The sequence below is a fragment of the Ammospiza caudacuta genome, chromosome 27 (genome assembly GCF_027887145.1).
Source record: "Ammospiza caudacuta isolate bAmmCau1 chromosome 27, bAmmCau1.pri, whole genome shotgun sequence".
In the NCBI taxonomy this organism is placed as follows: Eukaryota; Metazoa; Chordata; class Aves; order Passeriformes; family Passerellidae; genus Ammospiza; species Ammospiza caudacuta.
The window spans coordinates 2592357-2618396 of record NC_080619.1 but is presented as its reverse complement, the minus strand read 5'-3'; the positions used below and the strand labels follow the sequence as shown (position 1 = coordinate 2618396).

Below are 26040 nucleotides of genomic sequence, written 5' to 3'. Positions count from 1 at the left end.
GGCTGCGCGGCGGGTGCGTGCCCGGCCCCCGCTGCTGCTCGGGGTGCTGGGCGCGCCCTGTCCCCTCGGCGGGCGGGACGGGACGGTGGCGGAGGGGACCCGAGGAAACGGCTCCTCGGGAGGTTCCTGCCGCAGGAAGGGCCCAGCCCCGCTGCTGCCGGATCCGGCACGGCCTCCCTGGGCAGTGGGATGGGGACCCCATTAGGGGGGCCCCGTGGGAGCTGCCCTGCCCTGGATTTTGTCCCCGTGCACCCCAGAGAGTTCTGCTGTAGGTGGGCACATCCCAAGTCCTCCAAGCACAGGAGTGGTGGGGAAACCGACAATGGGAGAAGCTGACACTAGTGGGGAGCAGCTGGAAAGGAAAATGGGGAAGGGACCCCCAACCACTTGTCCAAGTGAAACCCTGGAGGATGGGCAAGAAGGATGGGGGTTGGGAAGGGAGGATGGAGGATTGGCAGCATCCCCATTCCCAATCCTCTTCCCATGGACACCGTGTCAGGTTCAAACTGTGATGAGGTCCCACTGCGGAGAAGCAAACTCAGAAATGGTTTCACTTGTTGTTAAATAGACTTTAATTATCTTTTTGTGGAGAGGGGTTAAAGGAAAATAAAATTTCTCCCGAGGATGAGCAGCAGCAGGCCAGGAGGAGCGGCCCGGCTCTCCCCAGCTCTCCCCAGAGGCCACGGCCCTGGCTGGGCTGTCTGAGCAGGAGGTGCTCAGGGCACCCACGGTCCCCCTGGGGCAGGCAGGTCCCTAAAGGCACAAGTGTCACTTTGTCCCCTCCCTGCGTGGGTCCACCACCCAGAGCAGCCCAGTTGTGCAAAACCCCCATGTAAAAAAATACCAGTTTTCAGTATCCTAAAAAACTAGAGCTTTGATCAATGTCAGTTCTCCACACCCTTGACTGGAATTCTGGGCTGACACCCTGAAGAGCCGCTGGGTTCCACTGGGAGGGGACATTGGCACCAGGAGGGTGACAGGACAGCACCCGGTTAGTCTGAAGGGGGATGGATTTTTCCAGCCCTTCTTTAGCCCTGGGTGGGCAGAAGGTCCCTCCGCAGGGCAGGAGCACCCACCCCACACTGTCCCTGTCCCCAGGGCAGGGCCAGGCGCAGGATGGGGTCTCAGGCAGGGGGGCTCTGCTCTGTCCCTGCCGCCGTCCCTGCTCCCAGGGCAGTGTCGAGGTAAGCGCCGGGCTCCGGGCCGGGCTCTGTGCTGGCCTCCAGCTGCCGCTGGTAGCGCTGCCGCCGCTCGCAGCGCGGGCACGCCGGGGCCCGGGCGTGGCAGTCCCGGTGGAAGACGGTTTTGCATTCACTGCACCTGGGAAAAGAAGGAAAAAACGAAACCCGCTGTGTTGGGAACGGCAGAACAAAGAGCAAACTTCCCCCACTGAACCAGGGAACACTTCCCTGTCCTGGTGTGTTTTGAGCACTCACTGAGCAGAGCCCCAGCCACAGCTCAGGAGGAGCCTCGAGTGCAGGAGCAGCAGCTGCTCAAGTGTAACATCCACCCCAGCAGCTCCTCATCCACCCCAGCAGCTCCTCATCCATCCAGCAGCTCCTCATCCATCCAGCAACTCTTCATCCACCCCACAGCAGCTCATCAGCTCCAGCAACCCCTCATCCTCCCCAGCAGCTCCTCATCCACGCCAGCAGCTCCCCATCCTTCCCAGCAGCTCTTGATCCACCCAGCAGCTCCCCATCCTCCCCAGAGCCCCTCATCCTCCCCAGAGCCCCTCATCCACCCAGCAGCTCCCCATCCTCCCCAGAGCTCCCCATCCTCCCCACCAGCTCCTCATCCCCCCCACAGCTCCTCATCCACCCCAGCAGCTGCGAGCAGGGCCGGAAGGAGCGTGGTGGGTGCTGCCAATGTGTCAGAGAGACGGGAGTGAGGTTTGAGCTGAGGTTTGTGCCCTGCTCTCCCAGCACCGAGCACAGTTTGAGGGTGTGACAACACCCCCTGCACAACAAACCCTGTGATAAACCCCAGACATTCACCCTCGTTTCACTGATCCCCTGACACCAATCTTGTGACACCACCCCTGACACTGATCCCTCATCACCAACCCTTGTGACAGCATTGTTGTTGGGGACCCTCTGCTTGCCATGGCTGGGGTGGGAGAGCCCACCCTGAGAGCAGGACCAGCATGTAGGGACAGCAGAGCTGCAGGGAGGGGGCAGACAGCCAGGAGGGAGCTGTCCTTGAGCAGGTGGCTCTGTGGAGGTGTCAGAGCTCCCTGATCTGGCTCAGCAGCAGCAGGAATGTGACACCCTGCAAAGGACCCCAGCTCAGGCAGGGGTTTCACTGCTCAGTCACCAGCAGAAACGTCCCTGCTATGAGAGCTGAGGTCAATTTTTGGGGTGTGATCCCCAGCTCATCAGTGACAGTAAAATGTGGCTCAGCCACATGCCAGCGGGGCAGCCGGATTTACCTTCACTGTGCAAATACCTGGTGTACAATCCATGTGTGAGCAGCACGAAACACCTTAACTCCCCAAAAGATGTGTGGGAGAGAGGCAGAGAAACACCCAGCAGTGCCAGGAAAGGGACCACAGCATCTCAGCTGGGGTGAAATCCTGCTCTGGAGAGGAGCTACAAACCCTAAGGAGGAAAAGGCTGGTGCACGGGCAGGCAGGATTTGGGATGGAAAATACCCATTCCCCAGGTGGAACAAAATTCCATGTGGCCTCTCTGGATCAGCAGTGGTGGGAGCTGCTCCCCAGGCACGGGGGATTTGGGAAGCCAGGTTTTACCCAGAGTGGTTCTGAGCAAGAACCAGCATCTCCTGCCTCCAGCTCCCCCCGAGCTGCCGGAGCAGGAGAGGCTCCTGCGCTGGCAGGGTCATTGTTTGAGGCGCTGCAGGCACATCCTGCAGCAGGGCCGGTGTGACCCGGCGGGCAGGGGCGGGCACAGGGGCAGGAAGCCGCGTTCAGCTCCCGAGGATGTCGGCTCAGCCGCTTTCCTGCTGCACAGCCTCCTCCGTCAGGGTGAGAAAGAAAGACGTCAACAAACTTCAGAGCTCGGCTCCGCAGGACACGAGAGCTCCGGGTGGCCTTGAGCCAGCTCAGCCCTGCGTCCCAGCGCTTCCCAGAGCACGGCTGCTCTTTTTCCAGGGAAAATCGGTCCCCTGGGGATGTTGTTGTCCTCGATAATGAGCTCAGTGCTGTCCCTGTGGCGGGGAGGGGAGCAAGCAGCGTTGCTCCTCCTCCACGGAAATAAATACTCACAGCCCTGAACACACGGAGCACCCACGGATCCCGGCATCCGTGGTGGTTTTCTGCAGGTTCTGGGTGTTGCTGCTCACTTTTAGGGAGTGCCAGGCAAAGTGAGACCACGCAGCCTGTGAAATCTCTCTGCCAGGATTGTGCTCAATGCCAAATAGGCCAAGACAGCACAAGAGGAAATTGGCCTCAAGCTGCCTCAGGGGAGGTTTAGGTTGGATATTATGGAAAATTTCTTCACTGCAATAGTTGTCCAACTCTGGCAGAGGCTGCCCAGGCAAACAGTGGAGTCACCAGCCCTGCAGGGATTTCAAAGCCCTGTGGATGTGACACCTGAGGACATGGGTCAGTGGTGGCCTTGGCAGTGCTGGGTGAACTGTACTCGATGATCTTACAGAGCTTTTCCAGCCTGAATGATTCCACAATTCTACGGCATAACCATGGAGATGTGGATCTCTCCAGCTCCAGTGGAGCAGCCTCCTGGCCTGGAAGGGTTTGACTTCTTCAGCAAACCCTGATGGTGGTGGGGATAAGAATTCCCCTCTAGCACCATCCCCATCCTGATTCCAACTCCTGTCCAGCTGCTGCACCCTGACCCACAGCTGACCCCTCTGCAGGACAGGTTCCTCTGCCTGTGGGGAATGGGAGCTCTGTGGGCAGGGGAAAACCAACCCCAGTGAGAGCCAGTATCACCCCTCTCCTGCTGGGAACATCCTCAGCCTGTCCCAGCACATCCCACAGTGCTGCTCCCCATCTACCTCTGCTGTGGCTGCCCCACCCCTGGAAGTGTCCAAGGCAGCTTGGACAGGACTTGGAAGGAGTCCCTGTCCATGGCAGGGGGTGGCACTGGGTGGCTTGAAGGTCCCTCCAACCCAAACCATCTTGGCATTCTATGAAATCTGTGTCCATGTGTCCTTCATTCCTTCCATGGCTGCAGAGGGATGTAGGACAGTCCCACTGCTGCTTCCCCTCCCTCCTGCAGCCCCTGCAAGGGCTCAGACTGACCCTGAGTGTGAGAGGCACTGGCCAGGTGAGCAAGAGAGGGACATGCAGAACCTTCCTCCTCCTCCTCCTCCCTCCAGCCCCTTGGCTGCCCTAGCACCCAGCACCCAGCAAGGCCTTTGCAGGCTGACAGCAGGTGCTGATGGCTGCATCTTCAATCTGCAAAGTCACCTCTCTTGGTGACATCTTGGCTCTGTGAGGACAGCCTGCTCCTGCCCCAGACAGCCCAGATTTGGTTTGGAGCACCCTGGAGCTGATGGGTTCCATGAGGACATGGGCATGAAGATGTGGGCATGTGAGGATGAGTCCCACAAAGATGTGGACACCACGAGGACGTGGCTCCCACAAGAATGTGGCACATGAAGACAGGGCTTTCATGAGGACATGGACACCAAGGAGATGTGGCTCCCACAAGAATGTGGGACATGAAGACAGCTCTCATGGGGACACGGGCACCATGAGAATGTGGCTCTCACAAGAATGTGGGACATGAAGACAGGGCTTCCATGGGGACATGGGCACCATGAGGATGTGGCTCCCACAAGAGTGTGGGACATGAAGATAGGTTCTCATGAGGACATGGGCACCATGAGGATGCAAATCCCACAAGGATATGCGCACACGTGCTGCCACGAGGACATGGGCACCACATGGGAACCACAAGGTTTCAGGCATCACGAGGATGCAGAACCACCTCAGAGCCATTTCCAGTTCCCCCCGTGCCTTGCAAGTGGGGTGTGTGACCAGAACTCAGGGGCTGGCAGGGGCTCCTGGCCTGAGGCAGGCTGTGCCCCTGGGTGCCCTGGCTGCAGCAGGACGGGCAGGGTGCTGAGCAGCTCACTCACCTGGTGGTAGTGTCGAACTCGAAGGGGAAGATGATGTCACTGCTGTTGCAGATCTGGCAGATGAAGCCTCTCTGGGTACACAGGTCACAGCTGTACACGTGGTGGGATGCAAACTGCAGCAGCGACTGCAGGAAGCTCTCGAAGCTGCCCTCAGCGATCTGGGGGACACAGGGGTCAGTGTTTGCTTTGGGCTCCACCTGAAGGCAGGGCTGTCCTCTAAAACAACCCCCAGCCCACAAGTCTGGAATGCAGTGGGACCCCGGAGTGCTGAGAGCAGCACCCACAGCCTGCCAGGATGGGGCTCCTGGCTTGGGGATCACTGGAAAACCCAACTGCTGGGAGCCTCCTGCTGAAGGAGCAGCACGTGGCATTCCCACAGACACTGGGGTGTTTTCAGCTGGAAAACCCCAACATCTGGGCCAGGGGGCTAGGAGCAGTCTGGTCTAGCGGGAGGTGGAACTGGATGGCAGGGGGTGGGTCTGGGTGGTCTTTAAGGTCCCTTCCAACCCAAAGCATTCTGTGATTCCATGACCATACACAGCTCTCACCTGTCTCAGATCAGCCACGCTGTATTTGTGGGGACACTCCAGGAGGTAATGCCTGTGATCAAGCCTGCAAAGAAGCACAGAGAGGAAGGGGGTAGATGATCTCCACCACACCTCCAAGAGCTTTGGAGCAAGGAGCAAGCTGGATGAAGCAGCCTTTTGAAGTGAATCACTGCAGAGCCCATTTTCACGTCCCAAATCCTGCCACTGGAAATCATGTGAAAGCATTTCAAAGGGGGGGAAAAAATAAAATAAATATCTCATCTATTTTGCCAGGTGTTTCCTGTCCAGCCAGAAGCTCCTCAGCCAGGAAGGTGTTTCCTGAGTCCCAGCTCATTGTGCTGACCCAGCCAACAGATGGATAACTCCTTAGAGCAGATGACATGGAGGTAAAACCAGCCTGAGCCTTGGCAGCACAGCTCCCTGCTGCCATGGTGAGTGAGGAGGGGGACCAGGAGCCCACTGGGGTGCCAGGAGACGGGAATACCACCCCAGGAGGGAGCTCACCGTTTGCTGAGCTCCTTCAGGGCGCCGCTGCGGCACATGATGAGATAATCCCCCAGGAGCTTCAGCTGCTCCCGGCTGCGCAGGATCCGCCCCATCCTCTCCACGTGCTCGTAGAGGCTCTCATTGACCAGCCTCAGGTCGATCAGAGGCTGGTTTCGGATCTGGGTCAGAAACTTCAGGGCCTGCTTGCACACCTGGGGCACAGAGAGAGGGCACAGCTGGACACGGAGCATGGAGCAGCCCCAGAGCTCAGAGGGAGGTTTGGGCTGGGCACTGCCAGCGCAGGGAATGCCCAGATGGACCCTTGGGAAGCAGATGCTGCACTCACCCCCCGTTTGGTGAGGTCCCAGTTGTGGATGAGGCGCGAGGGGATGATGCTCTCCTCGTCCCTGTGGCAGCTGTCGCAGTAGTAGAGCCCCGAGAAGGCGCAGAGCTTGGGCCTGGCGAAGGAGAAGCCGATCTGGCGGGAGCAGCCTGCGGGAGCAGGGGGTGACAGGGGACTGCTGTCCACAGCCCTGCCACCACTGCCACATGGGGGGGAACCTTGGGCAGCGTGGAACTGAGCAATGAAGTTTTGGGAAAGGGCAGAGAGCAACTAAAGCACCTGTAGGATGTTCAGTGCGAGGCCTCCAGCCCCCTCCTCATGGATTTAAGCCTATGAGGGTTCAACTTTTTCTCTCTAAAAAGGAGGCTGAACTATCTGTGAACCCACTTTTATCCATCAGGTGTTTCAATTGTTTGGGTTTTTTTTTAGGAAAAGTGAATTCTGGCAACATCCCAGTGGTTTAGGGAAGAACCTAAATCCCACTTGCTGTACCATCACCTCCACCAGTAGCTTTGCACTATTTTGCCTTCACTAAGCCTTTTTCTTTTCTCCTGATGTCACAGGGTACCTAAACCTCATCTGCAAGGGATGAGATCAGGATGGATTAACCCAAAAAAACCTTTACTATAGCACTGTGGAACCCATCTTGGCTCTCCTACCCCCATTCATTGCACTGTGGAATAGCTGGAGCTCATCCCTCCAAAATATTCATGGAGATCACGTGTTGCTTTCTGAATTAATAAGAAAAACCAGACTTTATTGCTGATTACTCTGAGATGGAAGGGAACACATCAGGTGTCAGGCTGGGAGGGGGGTGAAAGCAGGGCAGGCAGATCCCTAAAGTAAACCTACACAGAAAAACTGGGATTTTGTCTTTTTGGCTTGTGGCTTCCAGCTGTGGGGAGGTGGAAGATACAGGAAAGAGCTTGGAAGGGAAGGCAGAGACCAAATAGACCAGAAAAAAAAATTATATAATAAAAAGGAGACAGATTAAAAGAAAAATCCCAACCTCCTGGAGGGTATAAGAAATATAATTGAAGCAGGAGAGAAATCTGAAATTTAATTAACTTAGCAAGGTAAAGAGCAAATTACAGCTCCTGTGGAGGTCAGTGAAGGTGCCACCAGAATCTCCCTGTGTGCTGAGAGGCGTCAGGTGAAGGGTAAATGATTGTTTTGCAAAATCAGCCCATCACACCCATGGCAATCCCTGCTCCCGTGCTGCCTTACTGGAAAAACTGCTCCAGATTGCACCTTCCCCACAGGCTGGGGCCTCAAAATGCCCAGGAAGAAAGTCCTGAGCTTCCTGATCTACCTAAGGTTGCTTCAACCCCAGTTTCCCACTCTCTATGCCAAAAGCATCTTAAATGGGAGCCCAGTAACATCCCAGTTGGACTGGGCTGGGGTGGGATGGGGGGCTCAGCATGGTGGGGGGGGCTCACCCTGTGCGCCCAGGACACCAAAGGTGCCCCTGACAGGGACATGAAGCCCCACCAAGGAGATCTTGTGCTGCTGGGTCACTGGGAAAACACAGAAGCTGCAGCTGCCCTATCCCTGGGGATGCCCAAGACCAGCTTGGACAGAACTTGGAGCACCCTGAGACAGTGGAAGGTCCCTGTCCATGGCAGGGGGTGGGATTGGGGGGGGGCTTTAGGGTGCTTCCAACCCAAACCATTCCATGAATTGTACCTGCACAGATGAAGCTCTGCGCGTCCAGACCCTTCTCCATGGGGATGGCCACCAGGTACTGCAGCAAGAAGCCATTTTCCTTCACGATGTTCTTCAGGACCACCTGGGAGTGCCCATCCAAGCTGCCCCCCAGAGTCAGTGCCTCCTCAGCACCCTCCAGGTAGGACATGAGCACCTCTCGGACCAGCTCCCGCCACGAGGCTGCCTCCTCCGCGCTCTCAGCCTGCAGCTTCAGCACAGCCTTGGAGGTGATCACCTTGAAGAAGGAGGGTCCCCCCAGGCTGGTGTCTGGAAGGATGTCCTGGATGGTCTCTATGCCATAACTGTTGCTTAAAATTTTGTCACTGTTTCTGATTTTAAAGCACTTCAGAGTTTCTAGAGACAGGGAAAAAATGAACGGGATCCAGGTTTTGTCCACGTCCATGTACAGAACAGTCTCTTTGATGGCATCCAGCTCTGCTTCTGGAGCTGCACTCCAGTCCAAGCTGCTCCCAGGCACATCACTGTGCTGGAGAGCACTGGAATCCCCCTGGACAGGCTGGGCTTCACCTCCATCCTCAGAACACTCCAGAGTCTCCCAGTCCTCCTCCTCCAGCTGCGGCCGGCACTTGCGCAGCGCCTCGCGGATCCTGTCCAGCCAGTCCTCGGCCTCGTCCTGGGAGGGGGCTCTGAGGAAGAGCTTTTTGCCCAGGAACACCAGCTCAAAACGGCCATCCTGGCTCAGAGCCAGGGACTCACAGCGCAGCAGGGAGAAGGTCTCCACGCAGATCCTCTCCTCGTGGTCCTGGAAGAGGCGCAGCTCCAGCGGGGACAGCTCGCAGGAGAACTCCTTCCAAATGCCCATGGCGCCGCGGCGCTCCAGGCTGCCCAGCTTCAGCAGCCCGCGGAAAGGGTTGGAAATACCTGGGGCAAGAGAGGGCTCAGTTTGAGTGACAGAGGGGAAGATAGTGGGGAGAGGAAAGCCAAGAGGGCCTCAAAGCAAGCACCCAGAGGTGTGGCAGGGGTGAGAGCCAGTGCTGTACATGGTGGGCTGGGGCAGGAGCGGACGGGACCTTGGTCTCCATCACTGTCCACCCACACTTGGGTTTCTGTCCTCTGCATTTGGGTTTTGAGGCTGGGAACAAGTTGGATAAAGGAAAGGTGTCCCACAGGATGGACAGACTTTCCCCCACCCATCAGAGCTTCCCTGGGCTCAGCAATGCCTTGGGAAGCTGCTCCACTGCCTCCTGCAGCTCCCAGCGCTGCCATCAGCTCCCACCTCCCCAGCCAGCCCATCCCCACCTGGAGCAGCCCCCGAGGGCAGCAGGAGGTGGCACGTACCCATCTGCCTGCGGTGCACCACGCTGAAGCCCTTCTGCTCCCTCTCTGGGGACATTTTGGGCTTCCCAGCGTCCGAGGATGGCACTGAGAGCCTCTCCAAGTCCAGAGCACTGATGAGCCCTGGGGCTGGCCCCTCGCTGTCCCCCTCTGGCCCGAAGCCGTTGGTGTCAGCTGTGCTCCTGCTGCTCTCTCCCGGGGGAGGTCTGTAGAAATCATCTTCTGAGATCCAGCTCTTCTGTTAAAAATGGAAATATTATGAATTTTTAAGCTCATGCAACACCCTGTGCCCCTCAAACACACACATCCACACCAACCCCTCCTTGGAGGATGCTCCTGTGCAGCCCAAATCCAGGCACTGATGTGTGAATTTAACAGAAGGTGTCCCTGCTCATGGCAGGAGGTTGGGAATGAGTTTTAAAGTCCCTTCCTCCCCAAACCATTCCATGACTGCCTGATTTTCTGCTAGACATTCCCAGGTGGGTAATTCCCCTGCTCCCTCCAGTCAAAGAATGATTCATGGAACTGTCCCAACAGCTGGAAAATACTGAGACTGTATTCTGGTGGGATAATGAAGTCCAAAATTAATCAGTTCTCTCTCCCTAAAATCACTGTGGAAGGAGAGCACATTCCCTGCAGTGACCACAGGTCCATGGGGTTTTACTGATGGGGGTGAAATTCCACCCCTGACATGGAAGGGCATGAGCTGGAACAGCAGCACCAGGAAGAACAGAGATGGGGAGAGGCAGAGGTGTCCAGGGTGAAACTGAGACCTACTGCTCACAAGAGGATGCTACAGGGGCCTGGGCTGTGCAGGGGAAAAATAAAGCAGGGAAAGCAGAAGAAGCCTCTGTCTGCATGTGCCAGGAGAGGATGAGGTCCATGAGTTGAAAAAAATAAGGCTGTAGCTTCTCCAGGAGCTTTTCTGGCTACAAGAATCTCAGAATTATTAAGGGAGAAAAGCTCCTTGAGTCCCACCTGTGCCAAATCATCACTGTGGCAGCCAGACCAGGGCACTGGGTGCCATGTTCAGGCATTCCTTGGACACCTCCAGGGATGGGGACTGCATCACTTCCCTGGGCAGCCCCTTCCAATGGCTGACCACCCTTTCAGTGAAGAAATTCCTCCTGAAAGGAGCAAGGTTCTGGGACAAGGCCCCTGAGCAAACACCAGGAGAAAAAAACAACCCAGCTCAGTGCCTTGGCACAAGGGAGCAGCACTCCTAGATCCTTCCTGGGCTGCATCCCAACAGGAATGCCCTTTCAACTCCCCTCTGCAGCCTCCCAAGAGCCTTTTATTTTGAATAACAACCAAAGTGACAGCAGAAGAGCTGTCACCACCCTTTGGGGAGGATCACGGGTGGCAGCTCCTGGATTACTCCTGGGGCAGGAATGCAGGTTGCTCCATGAGTCATGGAGAGCAGGGGGAATTTCCTGTTGACACAGTATGTTATACATAGATTAGGTCAAACTGGCTCTGGGCCACGAGGAAGCAGCGGAAACGGGATAAGCGGGAGGGAACTGAGAGGAGCAGAGAGCAAAAGGAGAAATGGTCTTCGGGGTGTGAGGTACATCCTACCCTCAGCAGCACGGAAAGGATGGGAACCAGCATGGAAACAATGGGAACCAGGACGGAACAGTCAGTGAGGAATTAGGACAGGGCTGTTCAAAGGGGCCAGTGGATGTAGATCAGCTCCCGGTGGCAGCAGGGGAAATCCGCCGCTGCTCAGGACCAACACCCGGGAATGCCATCCCACTCTGGGAACAGATGCGCTGCAGCAGGCTTTTCCCACTGGGAAACTAGTTTGTTTCCTGTCCAGTCAACCCTCCTCCCTCCTCTTACGTGGCCCAGAAATGAAGAAAAGTCCCCATGAGAACCTCAACTCTGGGGCTGTTTTATCGCTTGCACACAGCCCACAGCCAGATTTGTGCAAGAGCTCACCCCTCTCCAGATATCCCTAACAAAACCAAAACTTCCTGCAGCAGCTGCTCCTGGAGAGGGATGACTGACAGGCCAGGCAGGGCTTCAAAAGCTTTGGTGCCTCTTTCATTAGGGAACACAGACTTTGATCCAGTTTCTCCTGAGGCAGCTGCATGGCCACAGCTCCATGGGGTGGGAATCATCACTGATAACCAAGTGGGAGCAGCATGAAAGATGGGAGTTTGGAGAAATCCAAGTGGGTTGGAAGTGGACTTTGAAGTGTCCAAGGCCAGGCTGGACGGGGCTTGAAGCACCCTGGTCTAGCAGAAGGTGTCCCTGCCCATGGCAGGGGTGGAACTGGATGAACTTTAAGTCCCTTCCAACCCAAACCATTCTGGGATTTCCTGATCCTAGAAAAGCAGTACCTATTGGTGCTGTCCCCAGTTTTTTTCCCTTTACCACAGGATACAAACCGAAGGAGGTGGGAAGGGAGGGAGCTGCAGCACATACCGGACACCCAGGCAGGGGAGAGAGCAGCTGCTGGGCCGTGGGGCTGCGCACAGCCTGGCTCCCCTCGCTGCCACTGCTGCTGGCTCTGCCCAGACCCTCCCGAGGGGCCGGAGCTCTGGAGGTGCAGCTGCCATCTCTGTCCCCGTGCTCAGGGGCTGCTGTCCCAGCAGAGGTGACCCTGCTGGGGGGAGGCTCCTGCTGTGCTCTGTTGGACGGTGCTGGGGGGCCTGGGGGTGGCTGGGGGGAGCAGCCCAGCACGCTGGGGAGCAGCCGTCCCTCCGGGGCGTCGGGGCTGGGCCTGGCCTTGCTGAACTCGGACAGCACCCTGGAAATGGAAAAGTGATTGGTTTGAAAGCAGCTCAAAAACAAAAGCTATAAACCCCCACCCCATTATTGCAAGTTGTAATCATGTAAAAAGGGTTCAGCGTCACTGCTGGCCTCTGTGGGATGGCAGCACGGTGTGGCTGGAAAATCCCAGTGATGCCAACAGAAAAATGTGAGATTTGTGCCCCATAGAGCAGCACCAGCCCCATGGCATGGAGCCTGTGAAGGGAGCATTTCCCAATTACATCCATCAATTTGGTTTAATTTGGTGGATGGAGGGACAGCACTGGGTGCTCCCCACAGCCCCAGCCCCATGTACAGCTCCTGGATACGATTCCAGCCTTGGACCACATGCCAAATTCCAATTGTTTTCATTAATGAGCAATTAACAGTGGAGCCTGGCCAGAGGATTGGCTGTTCCCGTGGTCCCACTCTGCTGCCAGCCCCAGAATTAAATCAGCCCAAGATTAAAACTCAAAGGAGCGTCTCCATCACGAGTTTAATCCAATCAAGGCAGGCTCTTCCAGGACCATTGGAAGATGCAAAATCTGGAAGTAGGGAATGATGATGTTATAGATGGGGAAGCAGAGTCTGCAGCTCCAACTCTTCCTGGAGACTGGGAAGAGGCATCACCCCAAGGCTCGCCTCCCTCAGAGTCACACTCTAAAGGTGACAGGCAAAATATTTACAGATTACTCAGAGATTATATAATCCTGGAAATCTTTGTGCTGGATGCTTGGCAGGGATAAATCACAAGGATGACAAATCAACAACCTCCCTCTCTGAGTGATTTGCCAAAGCTGCAAATTACAACCCTTCCCTGTGACCAAATTAATTTCTTTCCCCCTGTGGAAAGCCCTGGAGCATCCCCCAGTGTACTCCAGGAAGATGTGACATTCCTGAAACCAGGGAGCAGCATTTTTCTGACATTTCTGCCCTGCTAAAGAGGACACACACACACTTCAGTGGCTATGAGCTCATCTGCACTGGCAGCAGAGTCTCAACAAGCCGTGCTGATCGTGCAAAGAACAAAAGCTCCTTCCAGAAGGGAAAAAGGGCTTGTCAACGACAAACAGGGAGAAAGACTTCCTGCCTACAGGAGAGCCCAGAGAGGGTCAAAACCCCTTTGGAGAGGAGATGTGGGGAGAGACTCACTCCTGCAGGGACCTGTCCAGGTCCTCGGCGGTGGCCGTGCCCAGGTCGGAGTCGCAGGACAGCGGCTCCTCGGCGCGCTCGGGGCTGCGGGCGCACGGCGCCGGGGGGAGGCTGTCGGAGCCCAGGCTGGATGAGAGCTGTGATGAGCTCGTGGTGTTCAGGCTCAGCGAGGATGATGTGAGCTTGATCTTGCTGCTGGCTTTGCTGATGGGCAGCACAGGGGCTTGGATCTCGATCTCATCCGACCCTGAGGACTGGGAGATGGAGCCCAGCGATGCTTTCCTGCGGGGTTCAGAGGATGTGAGGGGCTCCAGCAGCTCGGACATGGGACACAAACCCGACAGGGACAGCGGGGTGATGGTCCACTCGTTCAGAACTGCTGACTTGTAGGAGAGCTCAAAGGTTAAGGAGGATAAACCCTGCAAGTAGCAGAGGAGGAACTCGCACTCCTCAACATCCAGGAGCAGGGCTGGGGCTTGGTAGTAGTCGTGCAGGCGGGCACGGTCCCGCAGCAGCAGCTTCAGGTAACACTCCATGAGGCCGTCGTTCAGCGCCAGCCGCAGCCAGGCCCGGCAGCGCCCCACGTCCGTGTTGATAAACATCAGCTGCTCCAGCTCCGAGACAATATTCCTGGCAAAAGAGGAAAAGGAACAGAGCAGGAGTGAGTGGTTCTGTTTTGGTCCATAGTGGGGTGCTGGAGGGCCAGAGCCTTCATCAGACACTGCCCAACCTGCTCTGCTACAGGAGTTCAGGAGTTGGGATAAAACAGGCTGTGGGAAATCTCTCTCCTTCATGGAAAGTGTGGTTTTCCATGGAGGGAGATGGCTCCTGAATGGTCCAAACTAAATATGCTGGTAAGGACCCCAGGCAGCCCTGCAGTGCCTCTGGCTGACCATGCTCTCTGACTGGAGGCATCTCCCACACATTGCTTGTACTGAATGATGCAGAGAATTCCTGCTGTCCTTGTGTATTTATGGGGTTTATACTGGCTGGATCCTTCCTTGGTGACAACCACGTGTCTAAATTCTCACTTCAAATTTAAAAACAGTCAAAACACAGTGAAAAGTGTTGTGGCAGCCCCAAAAAAAACAACCTGACTGGGGCTGAGCTCAAGTAGTCCCAAACTCCTGAATTCAGCTGCTCTTCCCTAAAATCCAACAGCGACACTACGCTGCCTGATCCTCCCTGCTCCCAGCTCACTCATACACCTCAAAAACCAGAACAAAGGTTTTGTAAGACTTCTTTCCTAATCTGTCTCTCAAGACAGAAGAAAAAACCTTCAAAGGGCACAAAAATATCCCCCCTAGCATGTGAAAGAGTTATTTTCATCCACTCTTTCATAATTCAGGAGTTGGTGATGGAACTGGATGAGTCTTTCAGAACAATTTGTGTGTGGGCTGTTATTTACTGTGTGTGAACTTGACTTAGGGAGTGGCTAGAAAAACCCAGTAAACAGTGATCACTCAGGAGAGACCTCCTTAAAGGCTGGCTGGGACATGAGGGAACGGGGCCAACCATTTCCAGCAGATCCAGGCCAGGAGAGAGCCCAGATCCCTGTGTTGTGCATGAGCAGCCACTGCTGGACACCAGTGTGGCCACTGGGCCCAGAAATCCAGCCTGGCACCCAGGAATAAATAAGAAAGGGATGTGCCTTCAGTTTCAATCCTCAACTTTTTGGGGACATCAGCTCATCCCCAGCAGACACTGAGCAGGGATGTTGGGGCTGAGCCCCTCTTGGCACTGCAGGGGTTTCACTGCTACTTCCATCTCCCAGGGTCCTGGGCAGCCCCCCAAAGCCCTGTGAGAGCATGCTTCCCTGCAGCTGAGGGGACTGAGCACACAGATGGGGAGAGACCTATCTGTCCATCGAGCCATCATCCTCATTCCCTGAATGTGACAGCACCAAAAGAAGGGATAAAACTGAGCCCGTGAATCCCTGCTCACCGATGTGTGATGCTCTTCAGCAGGCCCCAAAAAACTGGCTGGGGAAGGGGGCCTCGACCCCCTGATTTCCTCCCTTTCCCCCCACTCTCTGCCTTGATGTGCTTTGCCTTCAGGCCATGCACAAACACAGCTTCCAGGGCACTGCAGAGCGTGTTGGCGTTGCTGTCATCGCTGGTGACCACGGTGTCCGAGCTCACGTACTGCTTCTGCAGAGCCTTGATGGCATTTACCAGCTGCTTCTTGACCAGCTGCAAGACAGGAGGAGCAGGTTTGGATTATAAAAGTAAAACTATTAGGAAGGATTTAATGTATAAGAGCTCAAAAAACAGTAAGGCTTATCCACAGTGAAGCACCACACGACTCCTGCCTCGTCCTCACTCTTTGCAGCAGCTGAACCGGTCAAGCTGGGGACTCACACTCCTGTCATCTGGCTTATTTTGTTATAAAAATAATAATTTATGCAATTTTGGCTGGTGTTTCAGAACTGGGGCTGCCTTTAGAGTGTGTGGTGCTTCCTCTGCAGACAGGAACGGGCTTAAGGGGACGGGGAAAAAGGAATTGGTTCTTTCCAGGCAGTCTCTCGGGGGAAACACGAGGATTCAGTGTGGGTGAGAAAGGAGAAACTCAGAGGAGGGAATGGATCCCCTGAGCTCATGCAGGTCAGCCCAAGCAGCATGTGACATGTGACACAGGGCTGCCAGCAGAAATCAAAGCCATCGACCTCACTGGCTGTGCTGGGTAAACACCCAGGGGACGGGCCCCAAAACATCAGGGTTCGGAGAACATTGGGGTTCAGCTGCTGCCCTCAGAGACATTCAGTGGGTTCTGGGATGTGGGAATTTTGCCTTCCAGCAGCTTTACTTCCTCTTCCACCAGTCAAAAGCAGCCAGTTTGGTGAATTTAGCAATTTCATGCCAGTGGAAAATATTTTTCCTAAAGCAACTGAGCCTGGATATGTCAACCAATCGTTATTTTATCTTTATTTTAAATCAAGGTTGTGTTTCCCAGCAGGCACTTGGAAAACACCACAAATCCCTCCTCAAATTCCAACCAAACAATCCATGTTTCAGCACCACACAGCATTTCCAGCAAAGGCTGAATGCTCCCTGAGCAGGGCTCTGCACATTTTAACTCCAGCCTGGGTTGGCTTGCACAAACCCATATTAAATTTCCAGCCTGGGATATTTTTTTCAGCATCTAAATAAGATTCCCAGCAGGTGTAGCTCAAGGACATCAGCCAGGGGAATGTGTCCCTTATTTGGGGTGCTGTTTTCCAGCTTTTTCAGCTGCCCCCCAGGTCTGCTGCTCCATGGAAGGAGCACTGAGGGCTGAGAAGAATAAAGAGTGCAGATGATTTTATCAGTCACGCATGGATTCATCCATGGGAGGAGTAAAACACTTGGGTTTAACCGTTGATGTTGGATTTTGCTTGTTGAATGTGTTTAGACTCCCAAAGTTGGGTGAAGAGACCCCAAACTGGGGGGGACAACATTCCTTCATCCAGGTACCAGAGCTGAGCACCTTCCCTGCCCCACATGAGGTCTTGCAAAGGCCAAGGTGTGATTTAAGCCCTTATTTCCTTTAATCCCCCAACCCAGACAAATCATCAAGGATCTGTTTCCAATCCCAGTATAAAGCATCCTAATCCCAGCTGGCAGCACCCACAAATCCTACCTGTCCCCAGCAGTGCCTGGAGCTGCACTGGGAGCTGTCTGGGGAGCACTGAGGGCTCTGGCTCACCTGGATGGCTTCCTTGGGGTCCTCGGGGTGGCTGGAATGCATCTCTGCTGCTGCTGCTCCCCACGCTGCCTTCACATGTCACCTGTGGGACAAGGAGGGCATGGCTGAGCACCCAGGGGTCTCACCCCACTCACCTGCCAGGGGAAGGGCTCCTGGTGCCACCCACAAGGGATGGATCCTGCCCTGAGGCATTCTGCAGGTGCTCATGGCCAGGACACTGTGGGATCTGAGCTGGGAGTGACTGACATGGAAAGGTGCTGTGATTCCAGGGACAATGCCTGGGGACACTTCCCAGGCACCAGGAGAGTTTCAGGCAAAACAGAGCATGACCAGGAGACAGGAGGGAGGAATGAACCCCAGTGAGGGCCTCAGGCAGGTGTGGCCAGCAGTGCCACAGGTACACCAGGGACTGCTCCCCTTGTCCCTGTGTCCCCTGGAATGCCTAAGCCTGGAAAAGGCACCCAAAATCCAAGTGAGGGTGGCATTAGGTGGCCTGGACAAGGGGTGTCACCCTCAGCAGAGCCTGGGGAGAGGTGACAGCAGTTCAGCTCTGTCACATGCCAGAGGGTGACACTGCTTCAGCTGCGACAGACCCTATCAGCACAGAGCTGTCTGGGGAGATGGGAAAGAATCTTGGAATGGTTTGGGTTGGAAAGGACCTCAAAGCCCACCCAGTTTCACCCCCTGCCATGGGCAGGGACACCTTCCACTATCCCAGGCTGCTCCAAGCCCTGTCCAACCCGGCCTTGGGCACTGCCAGGGATCCAGGGGCTGCCCCAGCTGCTCTGGGCACCCTGTGCCGGGGCCTGCCCACCCTCACAGGAAGAATTTCTTGCCAATATCCAGTCTCCATTTCTAGTTTAAATCCATTCTCCCTTGTTCTGTCACTGTCTGCCCATGTAAAGTCCCTCTCCACATTTTTTAAAAGCCCCTCTAGGGTACTGGAAGGCTTTGGGTTCTCCACAAGGCAGATGAACCTCAGCATCTCCCCATGCTGGGGGGTGCCAGGGCTGCTCTGCTGCTTTGGAGGGAGACAGAGAAAAAAACCAGTGTCCTCCTGATATGGAAAACCCTGCAAAGACCTGAACAGTCTGGGCAGCCTGGCCAGGTCAGCTGCCACTGCAGGGACAACAAGGGACCTTTGACTTCTGACTCTTGGCTTCCTGCCCTGCTCCTCCCTTGGGGTTGTCTGTGAAACCCAGCTGTGCCTGGAGCCTCTGAGCAGAACACATGGTGTCAGCAGGACACCCATGGCACAGCTGGATCCCTCTGCAAACACAGCTGGATCCCTCTCCAGGCACAGCTGGATCCCTCTGCAAACACAGCTGGATCCCTCTCCAAACACAGCTGGATCCCTCACCAGTCACAGCTGGATCTCCTGCAAACACAGCTGGATCCCTCTGCAAACAGCTGGATTCCTCTGCAAACAGCTGGATCCCTCTCCAGGCACAGCTGGATCCCACTGCAAACACAGCTGGATCCCACTGCAAACACAGCTGGATCCCACTGCAAACACAGCTGGATCCCCCACCAGGCACAGCTGGGCCTGGCATGAAGAGGGGTCTGAGGGCTGCTCCAGCCCTTGTGACTCCTAAGGACAGGAGAGGCTGGAGAAGGAATTTATTTATAGAATTCTAGAATGGTTTGGGCTGGAAGGGACCCTAAGGAGCAGCAAGTCCCACCCAGTGCCATGGCAGGACACCTTCCACTGGCCCAGGGTGCTCCAAGTCCTGTCCAGCCTGGCCTTGGACACTGCCAGGGATCCAGGGGCAGCCCCAGCTGCTCTGGGCACCCTGTGCCAGGGCCTGCCCACCCTCTCAGGGAAGGATTTCTTCCTGATATCCCATCTAACCCTCTCCTCTGTCAGTGTGAAAGCCTTCCACCTTGTCCTATCAAACTGTTCCATTAAGCTGGAATCACTTGCCATCCAAATGGAGAGGGAGAGCCCAGCTGTTTGCCACAGGGCTGGATCTGCCTCTGGCAGACAACAGGCTTGCAATAGCACTGATGTGTCAGATTTTATTTTCAAGCCAACACAAAATCCCCAGAGCTTTCTCTGGGCAGAGCTGACAGCATCAACCTGCCCCTCTCCTGCCAGGCCTGGGCAGAGTCATGGTTTGCTGAGCAGCTCCTCCATGGCCACAGCCAGTCCTGAAGGCAGCACTGTCCAAATCAGGAGCAGCTCAAACCCAGAGTGGCCCAAATCTGCAGTGGCCCAAACCCAGAGTAGCTCAAGCCTGGAGCAGCCCAAATCCAGACATTCCAGATCTAGAATATCCCAGACCCAGAGCATTCTGTGCAGGTACCACAGCAGCTGGCCCTGCTGAGAGCAGTAGGGCAAAAACTCCTTGGGGCCAAATCCAGGACAGATCCTCAATGTTTTCAGAGTTCACAGATGATTTCAGAGAAAATGAAACTGGTTTTGCTGTGGCTTGTCATAAGATTTCCTCTCCCTGTGTTGCAACATAGAAATGGGGGAGGACAGGAAAGTTCACCACTGGCTCAGGGGCTGCTGGGGGGCTGGGGAAGTGAGGGGCTCCAAGGACTGCAGGGAGCCACCCCCATCTCTGCTCCCACCTGGGAGGCTCCAGCTCCTCAAGGCTCCTCAGGGCTGGGCAGCCTCTGCCCCTTTCCCCACCACCTCCTGCTACACCCTGAGGACAATGAAGGTGGGAGACTCAAGGATGGGAAATCCAAATCCAAAAGTGAGAGGAGACCCAGGTGTGGGAGACAACTCAAGAGTGAGAGACATGAGGGAGCTCTAAGGGTGAGACCTGAGGGTGGGAGACTCGAGGAGGGGCACAGGGTGGCATTTCTCATGCCCAGGGAGGCAGCACAGGTGTTCCAGCTCCAGGACCACCCTGGAGTCCTGAGCTGGTCACAGGGAAAAGGGTGACAGCAGAGGTTTTTCAAAGACTTCACCTAAGTTTTACAAAGTGAGAGTTATTCCCCCAAAACACTCTCCTTTGCCAGCATCACTTCTCTCAGAAGGAGATGAGAGGCTGCAGGAGGAGAGAGCTGAGGAGGACAACCCACCACCTTCACCACGGGACTTTTCCACTCCCACCGCGACCAGTCCAACCAGTTTATTCCAGCACCACAAATCCACATGGCACCACTTCTGTGGGACAGAATTTTCCTGAATAACGAGTGCAAGGAAGCAGCTTTGAGGAGGATTTCACCAAATAAAATCTTAGGTGAAACACAGGGAAACTGGAACAGGACACTGGGTCTAGAAAGACCTAGAGGGCTCTGGAGCACTTCCAGGCAGATCCTGGAAAGCCACAGCTGTTCTTTGTGATCTTGGAAGATAAGAGATGGGATGGATGTGCAAAGACAGAGACAAGCACAGCTAGAGCAGAGAAAACCCACCAGGTTTCCCAGCAGTCACCACCCCAGGGGCTCCCTGGGTGAAGCAGGGAAAGGCAAAGAGGTGAGGAACAACCCCAGGCACAGTCTGACCTACCCAGGAGAAGAGTCCCGGTGCAAGGGCAGAGCTGCTGATCTCCCAAACTGCAAACCAGCCAGATTCTTTGGGAACAGCTGGAATCAAGGTTCATAGCAGCAGAGCAGAGCCTCTGTCCCAGAGCTTGGCTCCTCAGTCTCCCAAGAAGGGACGCTCTGTGAGTTATAAATAAAAACAGCAGGTCACTGCCTGTGCTCTGGGATGGAAAACAACAGCCCACAACGGCAGCGTGAGGGTGACTCAAGGCCTGGACACAGAGCCAGTCATTTTCCAAGCACGAGTGCTGTGCCAGTCACCCTCTGCCCTGGGGACATGGGGGCTCTGATGGCACAGAGGGTCCAAGGGCTGCTGTGGGGACAGTCCTCTCCTCTGACACAGCTCCTGTTTTCCACCCAGAGCTGAGTGCAAGCTGGGCCCAGAGACAGCCCAGGAGCAGGAAAGCCAGTGGCATGGCATGGGGATTGGCTGGTTGGAGGACAAAAGCCCTGGAAACAGCTTGGCAAGGGTTAGGACAGGACCCTTATGGTCTGACTTTGGCTCCCTCCCTGTGCCCAGCCTGATGCAGCAGTGCTGTGATTCTCACAGCAGGAACACAGGTAAGGAGTGAGGAACAGGATCACCACACCACCCTCGTCCCTATTTGTCACAGCTGACAAACCTGGTGGTGGCTGGAGAAGTGTCACCTCCGATGCACCCGTCCAGCTTCTGCCCTGCAGGGCCCAGGAGCACTGCGGGAGGAAGAGCAGCCACTGAGCTCCCAGGCTGGGTGGTGACACTGTGCTTCCCAAACACTCCAAACTGGGAATTTCCTTCAGCCTAATACCTGCTCCTGCACCAGGCTACAATTTGCTGGAGCCGCAGGGAGAGCTGGGCTTGGTTTTCCACAGCACTGGAGCCACCGTGCACGGGCCAAGCAGGTTGTGAAAGCCCCAGTGTGTCGAGGCAAGATGTTCCCAGGTTTCTATTCCCAGTTTTTGTGTTGCTTTGGATTGCCAGCGCTGGAGTTTCCCTGTGGATGTTCCTGGTGCCATCCGGCTGGGTGGGTGGCTTGCATCCCTCAGCAGGGGACAGCGGTGGCTGCAAGGAAGGAAAGGAGGAAAGGGCTTTTTAATCTCTGTGTTATACACAAGAATTACCCAGACCCTGTTTGCAACTGCTCATTTGATGTGAGAAAACATGATTTATTGAGAATGAACACCTGATAAATCAGGGACAGCTGTAAGGATCCCACAGGTGCTGGGATCTCTGGCTGGTGGGAGGAACAGGCTGAGAGATCTGGGGTGTCAGCTCTCGTGGGGGTGAACTGAGGACCAGACACCAACCCCCAGTGGGGCCCTTGGAAAAGCACATCTGACCCGCTGTGCCCCCATGGGGGGGACACGGAGAGGAGGAATGAGAGGCCGAGGCTGCTGGCTGGGCAGCACAGCCCAGGCGTGCGGGGCCTGCCACGGGCGGGCTGGGGGCTGCGAGGGGGGCTGAGGAGGGATCGGGGCCTGAGCAGCCGTGGGGAGCTGGGGGAGCAGCGCTCGCAGGCAGCCCTGCGCCCCCTGCCAGACCCCGACCACGGCGGCTGAACCCGGCACCGCGCAGCCCTCCACAAACCCCGTCACTCTGCACCCGCAGCGCCCCGCACCTCACGGCCCTCATCCGGCACCCCCCCAAGCGCCCCGCACCTCACGGCCCTCATCCGGCACACCCCTGGCAGCCCCGCACCTCACGGCCCTCATCCCGCACACCCCTGGCAGCCCCGCACCTCACGGCCCTCATCCCGCACACCCCTGGCAGCCCCGCACCTCACGGCCCTCATCCCGCGCACCCCTGGCAGCCCCGCAGCGCACCGGCCACGCTCACCCCGCAGCTCCTGTCAGGCCCCACCGCCCCCGGTGCCCCCGGTAACCCCAGGCCCCCCCCGCTCACCGGCTCCGCGGCTCCGGCCGGAAAACCCGGAAGTGCCGGGAACGCGCACGTCCCGCCCATCATGACGTCATCGCGCGGAGGGGCGGGATCTATAGCGCCAGGCCACGCCCCGCGGGCACGGCGCGGGGCCGCGCGCGGGAACCCGGACCCGGCTGGACACACGGACACACAGCTGGACACACAGCTGGACACACGGACACACAGCTGGACACACGGACACACCGGGACACACACCTGGACACACAGCTGGACATACGGACACACAGCTGGACACATGGACACATACCTGGACACACAATGGGACACACAGCTGGATACACACATGGACACAGCTGGACACATGGACACACAGCTGGACACACAGCTGGACACACAGCTGGACACCTGGACACACAGCTGGACACACAGCTGGACACATGGACACACAGCTGGACACATGGACAACCGGGACACACAGCTGGACACACATGTGGACACGGCTGGACACAGACGTGGACAGACCTGGACAGACATTTGGACACACCTGGACCCTGTCACATGTGCAGGGTGTCCCCAGGACGCCATGGCCCTGGGAAGGCTGTGGCTCCAGAGGCTGAGCTGTGGTGACTGCCTGGGACACCTGGGGCTTCCTGGATCCCTCCTGTCCCATTCACAGGGGACTTTGGCGTGTCCTAAGCATGGCAGCCACCAGCAGCATCCTCCTCTGCAGTGAGTGGTCATGGAGTCAGCAGCTGAGATCGTGGGGTGCTGGATGCAGAGCAGGGCCCAGGCAGGAGCATCTTGTCTCTGGGTAACACCGTTTTCTTAGGCTTCTTCCATCTGGAATGACAACAAGGAAACAACATCTGAGGAAATAAAGGCAAGGAAATAAGTGTGAAGGAAATTCGAGAAAATAGTCACGGAAGCAGTAATAAGGAGAAAACCAAGAATATTGCCTCCAAGGAAGTGTTATCCAAGGAAATAAGGGCAAGTAAATGACAAGGAAACAACAGCTAAAGAATTGGGGTCCAAGGAAGTATGCTGGGATGTAGCCACCAAAGCAGCAGCAGCCAAGGAAAGCCTCAGCAGTTCCTGCATCAGAACAAGAGCTGAAGAAGAAGTGCAGGCATTGCCTGTACTAAAAGTATCTGCCAGACTCTCGATTCCCAGGAAATGAATCCCAGGCTGAGCTGTGCACTGCAGGGTACTGTGATGTGGAGGGAGAGATTTTCCTACTCCCTTCAACTGGCTGGGAAAATGCTGGGTGTGAATTAAGGGGCTGTAAATGGGCAGAGCCTGGAAAGTACAGTTGAAGGGAAGGATTTGGAGAGGTGAGGAAGAGTGGGAAGCACACATGGTACGTGACCTCACCTGCTCTACATCCTCGGGCTCGAACTTCTTCCTCTCCATCACAGATGTTCAAAGAACCCCAGAAAACAAAGCTTGTGTTCCCAGGGCCATCAAGGGAACCTCTCTGCCACCACTCAGTTCAGCTCCAAAGGGTGCATAGGGACATCAGGAATGGAAACCATGGAAAACATCAGCCTGGGATCCAGGCGGGTGTGAGGGAGGGCAAAGGGAAGGAGGACAAGGCAAAAACCTCAGGAGTGCAGAGGGGACAATGCTGTTTGTGCAGCACTAAGCCAGCAACACGGGGACACCAGTGCCAAGGCCTCTGCAGGAGGACACGGCCATTCCCCTTCCCACCCACCACCCAGAGCTCTTGTGCTCACAGGAGACATCTGGAACACAAAAGTGCTGACCCTGGAAAGCTTCAGGGGCCTTGGGATGTTTTAGAAGCACCATTGCAAAGCCTCTTAGTTTGATATACATTGAGCTATCCCCGAAGGCCTCGTTGGAATGGGAAAACTCTACAGGGAGTGCTGGAGCCAGGCACTGGCACTGGGGCTGGCAGAAATAACACCTGGGTGAGGTAGGACCAGGTGCATGCTCTGCTCAGCCCAGTGGCAGAGCTGAAGGGGGAAGTGGAAAGATAAGGAGTGTCAGGGTTTAGGAGAGGAAGAGGGACTGCTGGAGCCACTCTGAAGCACCCATTGGACAAATGTCCCAGACAGACACCTGCCAAGAAGCTGAGGATCACCAAGGGTGTGACCAGCAGGCAGAAGGAGGGGACCCAAAAAGCAGGGGGAATGGAAACAGGTCCCTGCTGGGGGTACAGCAGGGGAATCCCCTCCTGGCCCATCTCACCTTCCCAGCTCCCTCTACACAACAGGTGGTGGCTCTGGGTCTCTGGGGCCGGGACAATCACGGTGTGGACTAGCTGCATCCAGGCTGCAGGGGCTGCCCAGGGGAGTCAGTCCAGCCACGCTGTTTGAGAGGCTCCCTGGGGACGCTGTGCTGAGGGGCAGAGGAGTCCAGGGAGGCTGCACATTGTGCAGGGAGAAATCCTTGAAGGCACAGGCAGGAACAGGCCATGCTCGTGTGCCCAAAGATGAGCTGGTGGGGAAGCAGAGCGGCTGAGCAGGGAGCTCTGCCTGGGACTCCAGGAAAACACGGAATTGACAGCTGTGGAAGAAGGGCAGCACCACAGGAAGATGGCGAGAATATTGTTGGGGCATGCAGGGAGAAAGGTAGAAAAGCAAAGGCTAAGCTGGAACTGTATTTGGCCAATTCCATGTGGGAGAACAGAAACTGCTTTTACAAACACATCAGCAACACCAGAAGGAACAAGAACAAACTTTATTTATACTGAATGCAGGGGGAAACATTGCCACAAGGGCTGAGGAAAGCCCAGAGATGCCTCCTCTGGGTGTCCAGAGCTTGTGCTTGCCTGCAGCACCCTCTGGCCTTCCCTCAGCAGGGGCAGCAAGAAAATATCAAAGAAAAAGCATCCAAGGAAATAACAGCAACCAATGAAACAGCATCCATGGAAATAACAGCAACCAACGAAGCAGCATAAAAGGAGAGCCTCTGTAGTTCCTATTGCGGAAAAGGAGGTGAAGAGTTGTTGGCTTCCCATTAACCTCTTCAGCCTCTTGAAAATCTTCGAGTCCCTAGCGTCCTTCACACTATGTCTCTTCCTGAAATGTTTTTCTGTCACTTTCATATGAATCTGTGATGCATCGAAGCAATGGCTTTTCACATTTGCTGAACGGAGAAAAGCTCCAGAAAGTGCCGAAAAAGGGAAGGCCTTTTAAAAGGAAGGATGCCCAGGAAATCAGGAAAAATGAGGGGTGCTGGGAGGAGCGCCCTGCTCTATTCTGCTCTATATTCTGTGCCTCGTCATCCTTCCTCCTTCTCTGCTGCAGCATTACACAGAGCCTGAAAAAATCAGAAAGGGAAAATAGGGTTAAAAAGAAAAGGCAGCTTGTGATGGAGGCTGTGGGCAACGGGGCTGCCTGTGCTCTGCCCTGTGTGGGCAGCAGCCGCTGGAGGAGTTGGGAAGGGGCATTTCCAACGCTGCAAAGCAATGGAGTGAGCGAGGTGAATGGGGACAAAAAGGCTTCTGGCCATCCCATGCCCAGAGCTCCCAGCTCCCGCTCCGTGAGCAGGGAGGGAGGTCTGGCCAGGGAGGGCTGCAGCAGGTGCCAGCACCTCTCCCTGCTCGGGGCTGTGCCAGCCGGGCCCAAGGAAGATGGGGAGCCCCAGCAGGGATGGCAATGGCTGGCAATGCAGAG

General features: G+C 55.9%; 1 protein-coding gene across 1 annotated transcript; it reads right to left on the bottom strand.

Moving 5' to 3' along the window:
* Positions 1 to 548: 548 nt before the first annotated feature.
* Positions 549 to 21548, bottom strand: PLEKHM1 (pleckstrin homology and RUN domain containing M1). The gene is made up of 13 exons (XM_058820467.1): positions 21165 to 21548; positions 20507 to 20661; positions 17041 to 17122; positions 15301 to 15548; positions 13357 to 13986; positions 11878 to 12202; positions 9451 to 9685; positions 8131 to 9033; positions 6448 to 6593; positions 6120 to 6313; positions 5616 to 5679; positions 5068 to 5225; positions 549 to 1320 (listed from the first exon to the last, which is right to left on the bottom strand). Exons 3-13 carry the CDS (start codon positions 17080 to 17082, stop codon positions 1125 to 1127), a joined length of 3141 nt encoding a protein of 1046 aa, XP_058676450.1. The 5' UTR covers positions 17083 to 17122; positions 20507 to 20661; positions 21165 to 21548; the 3' UTR covers positions 549 to 1124.
* Positions 21549 to 26040: the final 4492 nt, after the last annotated feature.

Bases quoted from the DNA above. Each gene is read 5' to 3' on its own strand.
- PLEKHM1 (XM_058820467.1), bottom strand. From the start codon at position 17,082: ATGCATTCCAGCCACCCCGAGGACCCCAAGGAAGCCATCCAG. The intron at 13,987-15,300 runs GTGAGCAGGGAT...CTCTTTTGCCAG, and splicing joins CTGAAGAGCATCACACATCG to GAATATTGTCTCGGAGCTGG. The intron at 9,034-9,450 runs GTACGTGCCACC...CTCTTGCCCCAG, and splicing joins GGTGCACCGCAGGCAGATGG to GTATTTCCAACCCTTTCCGC.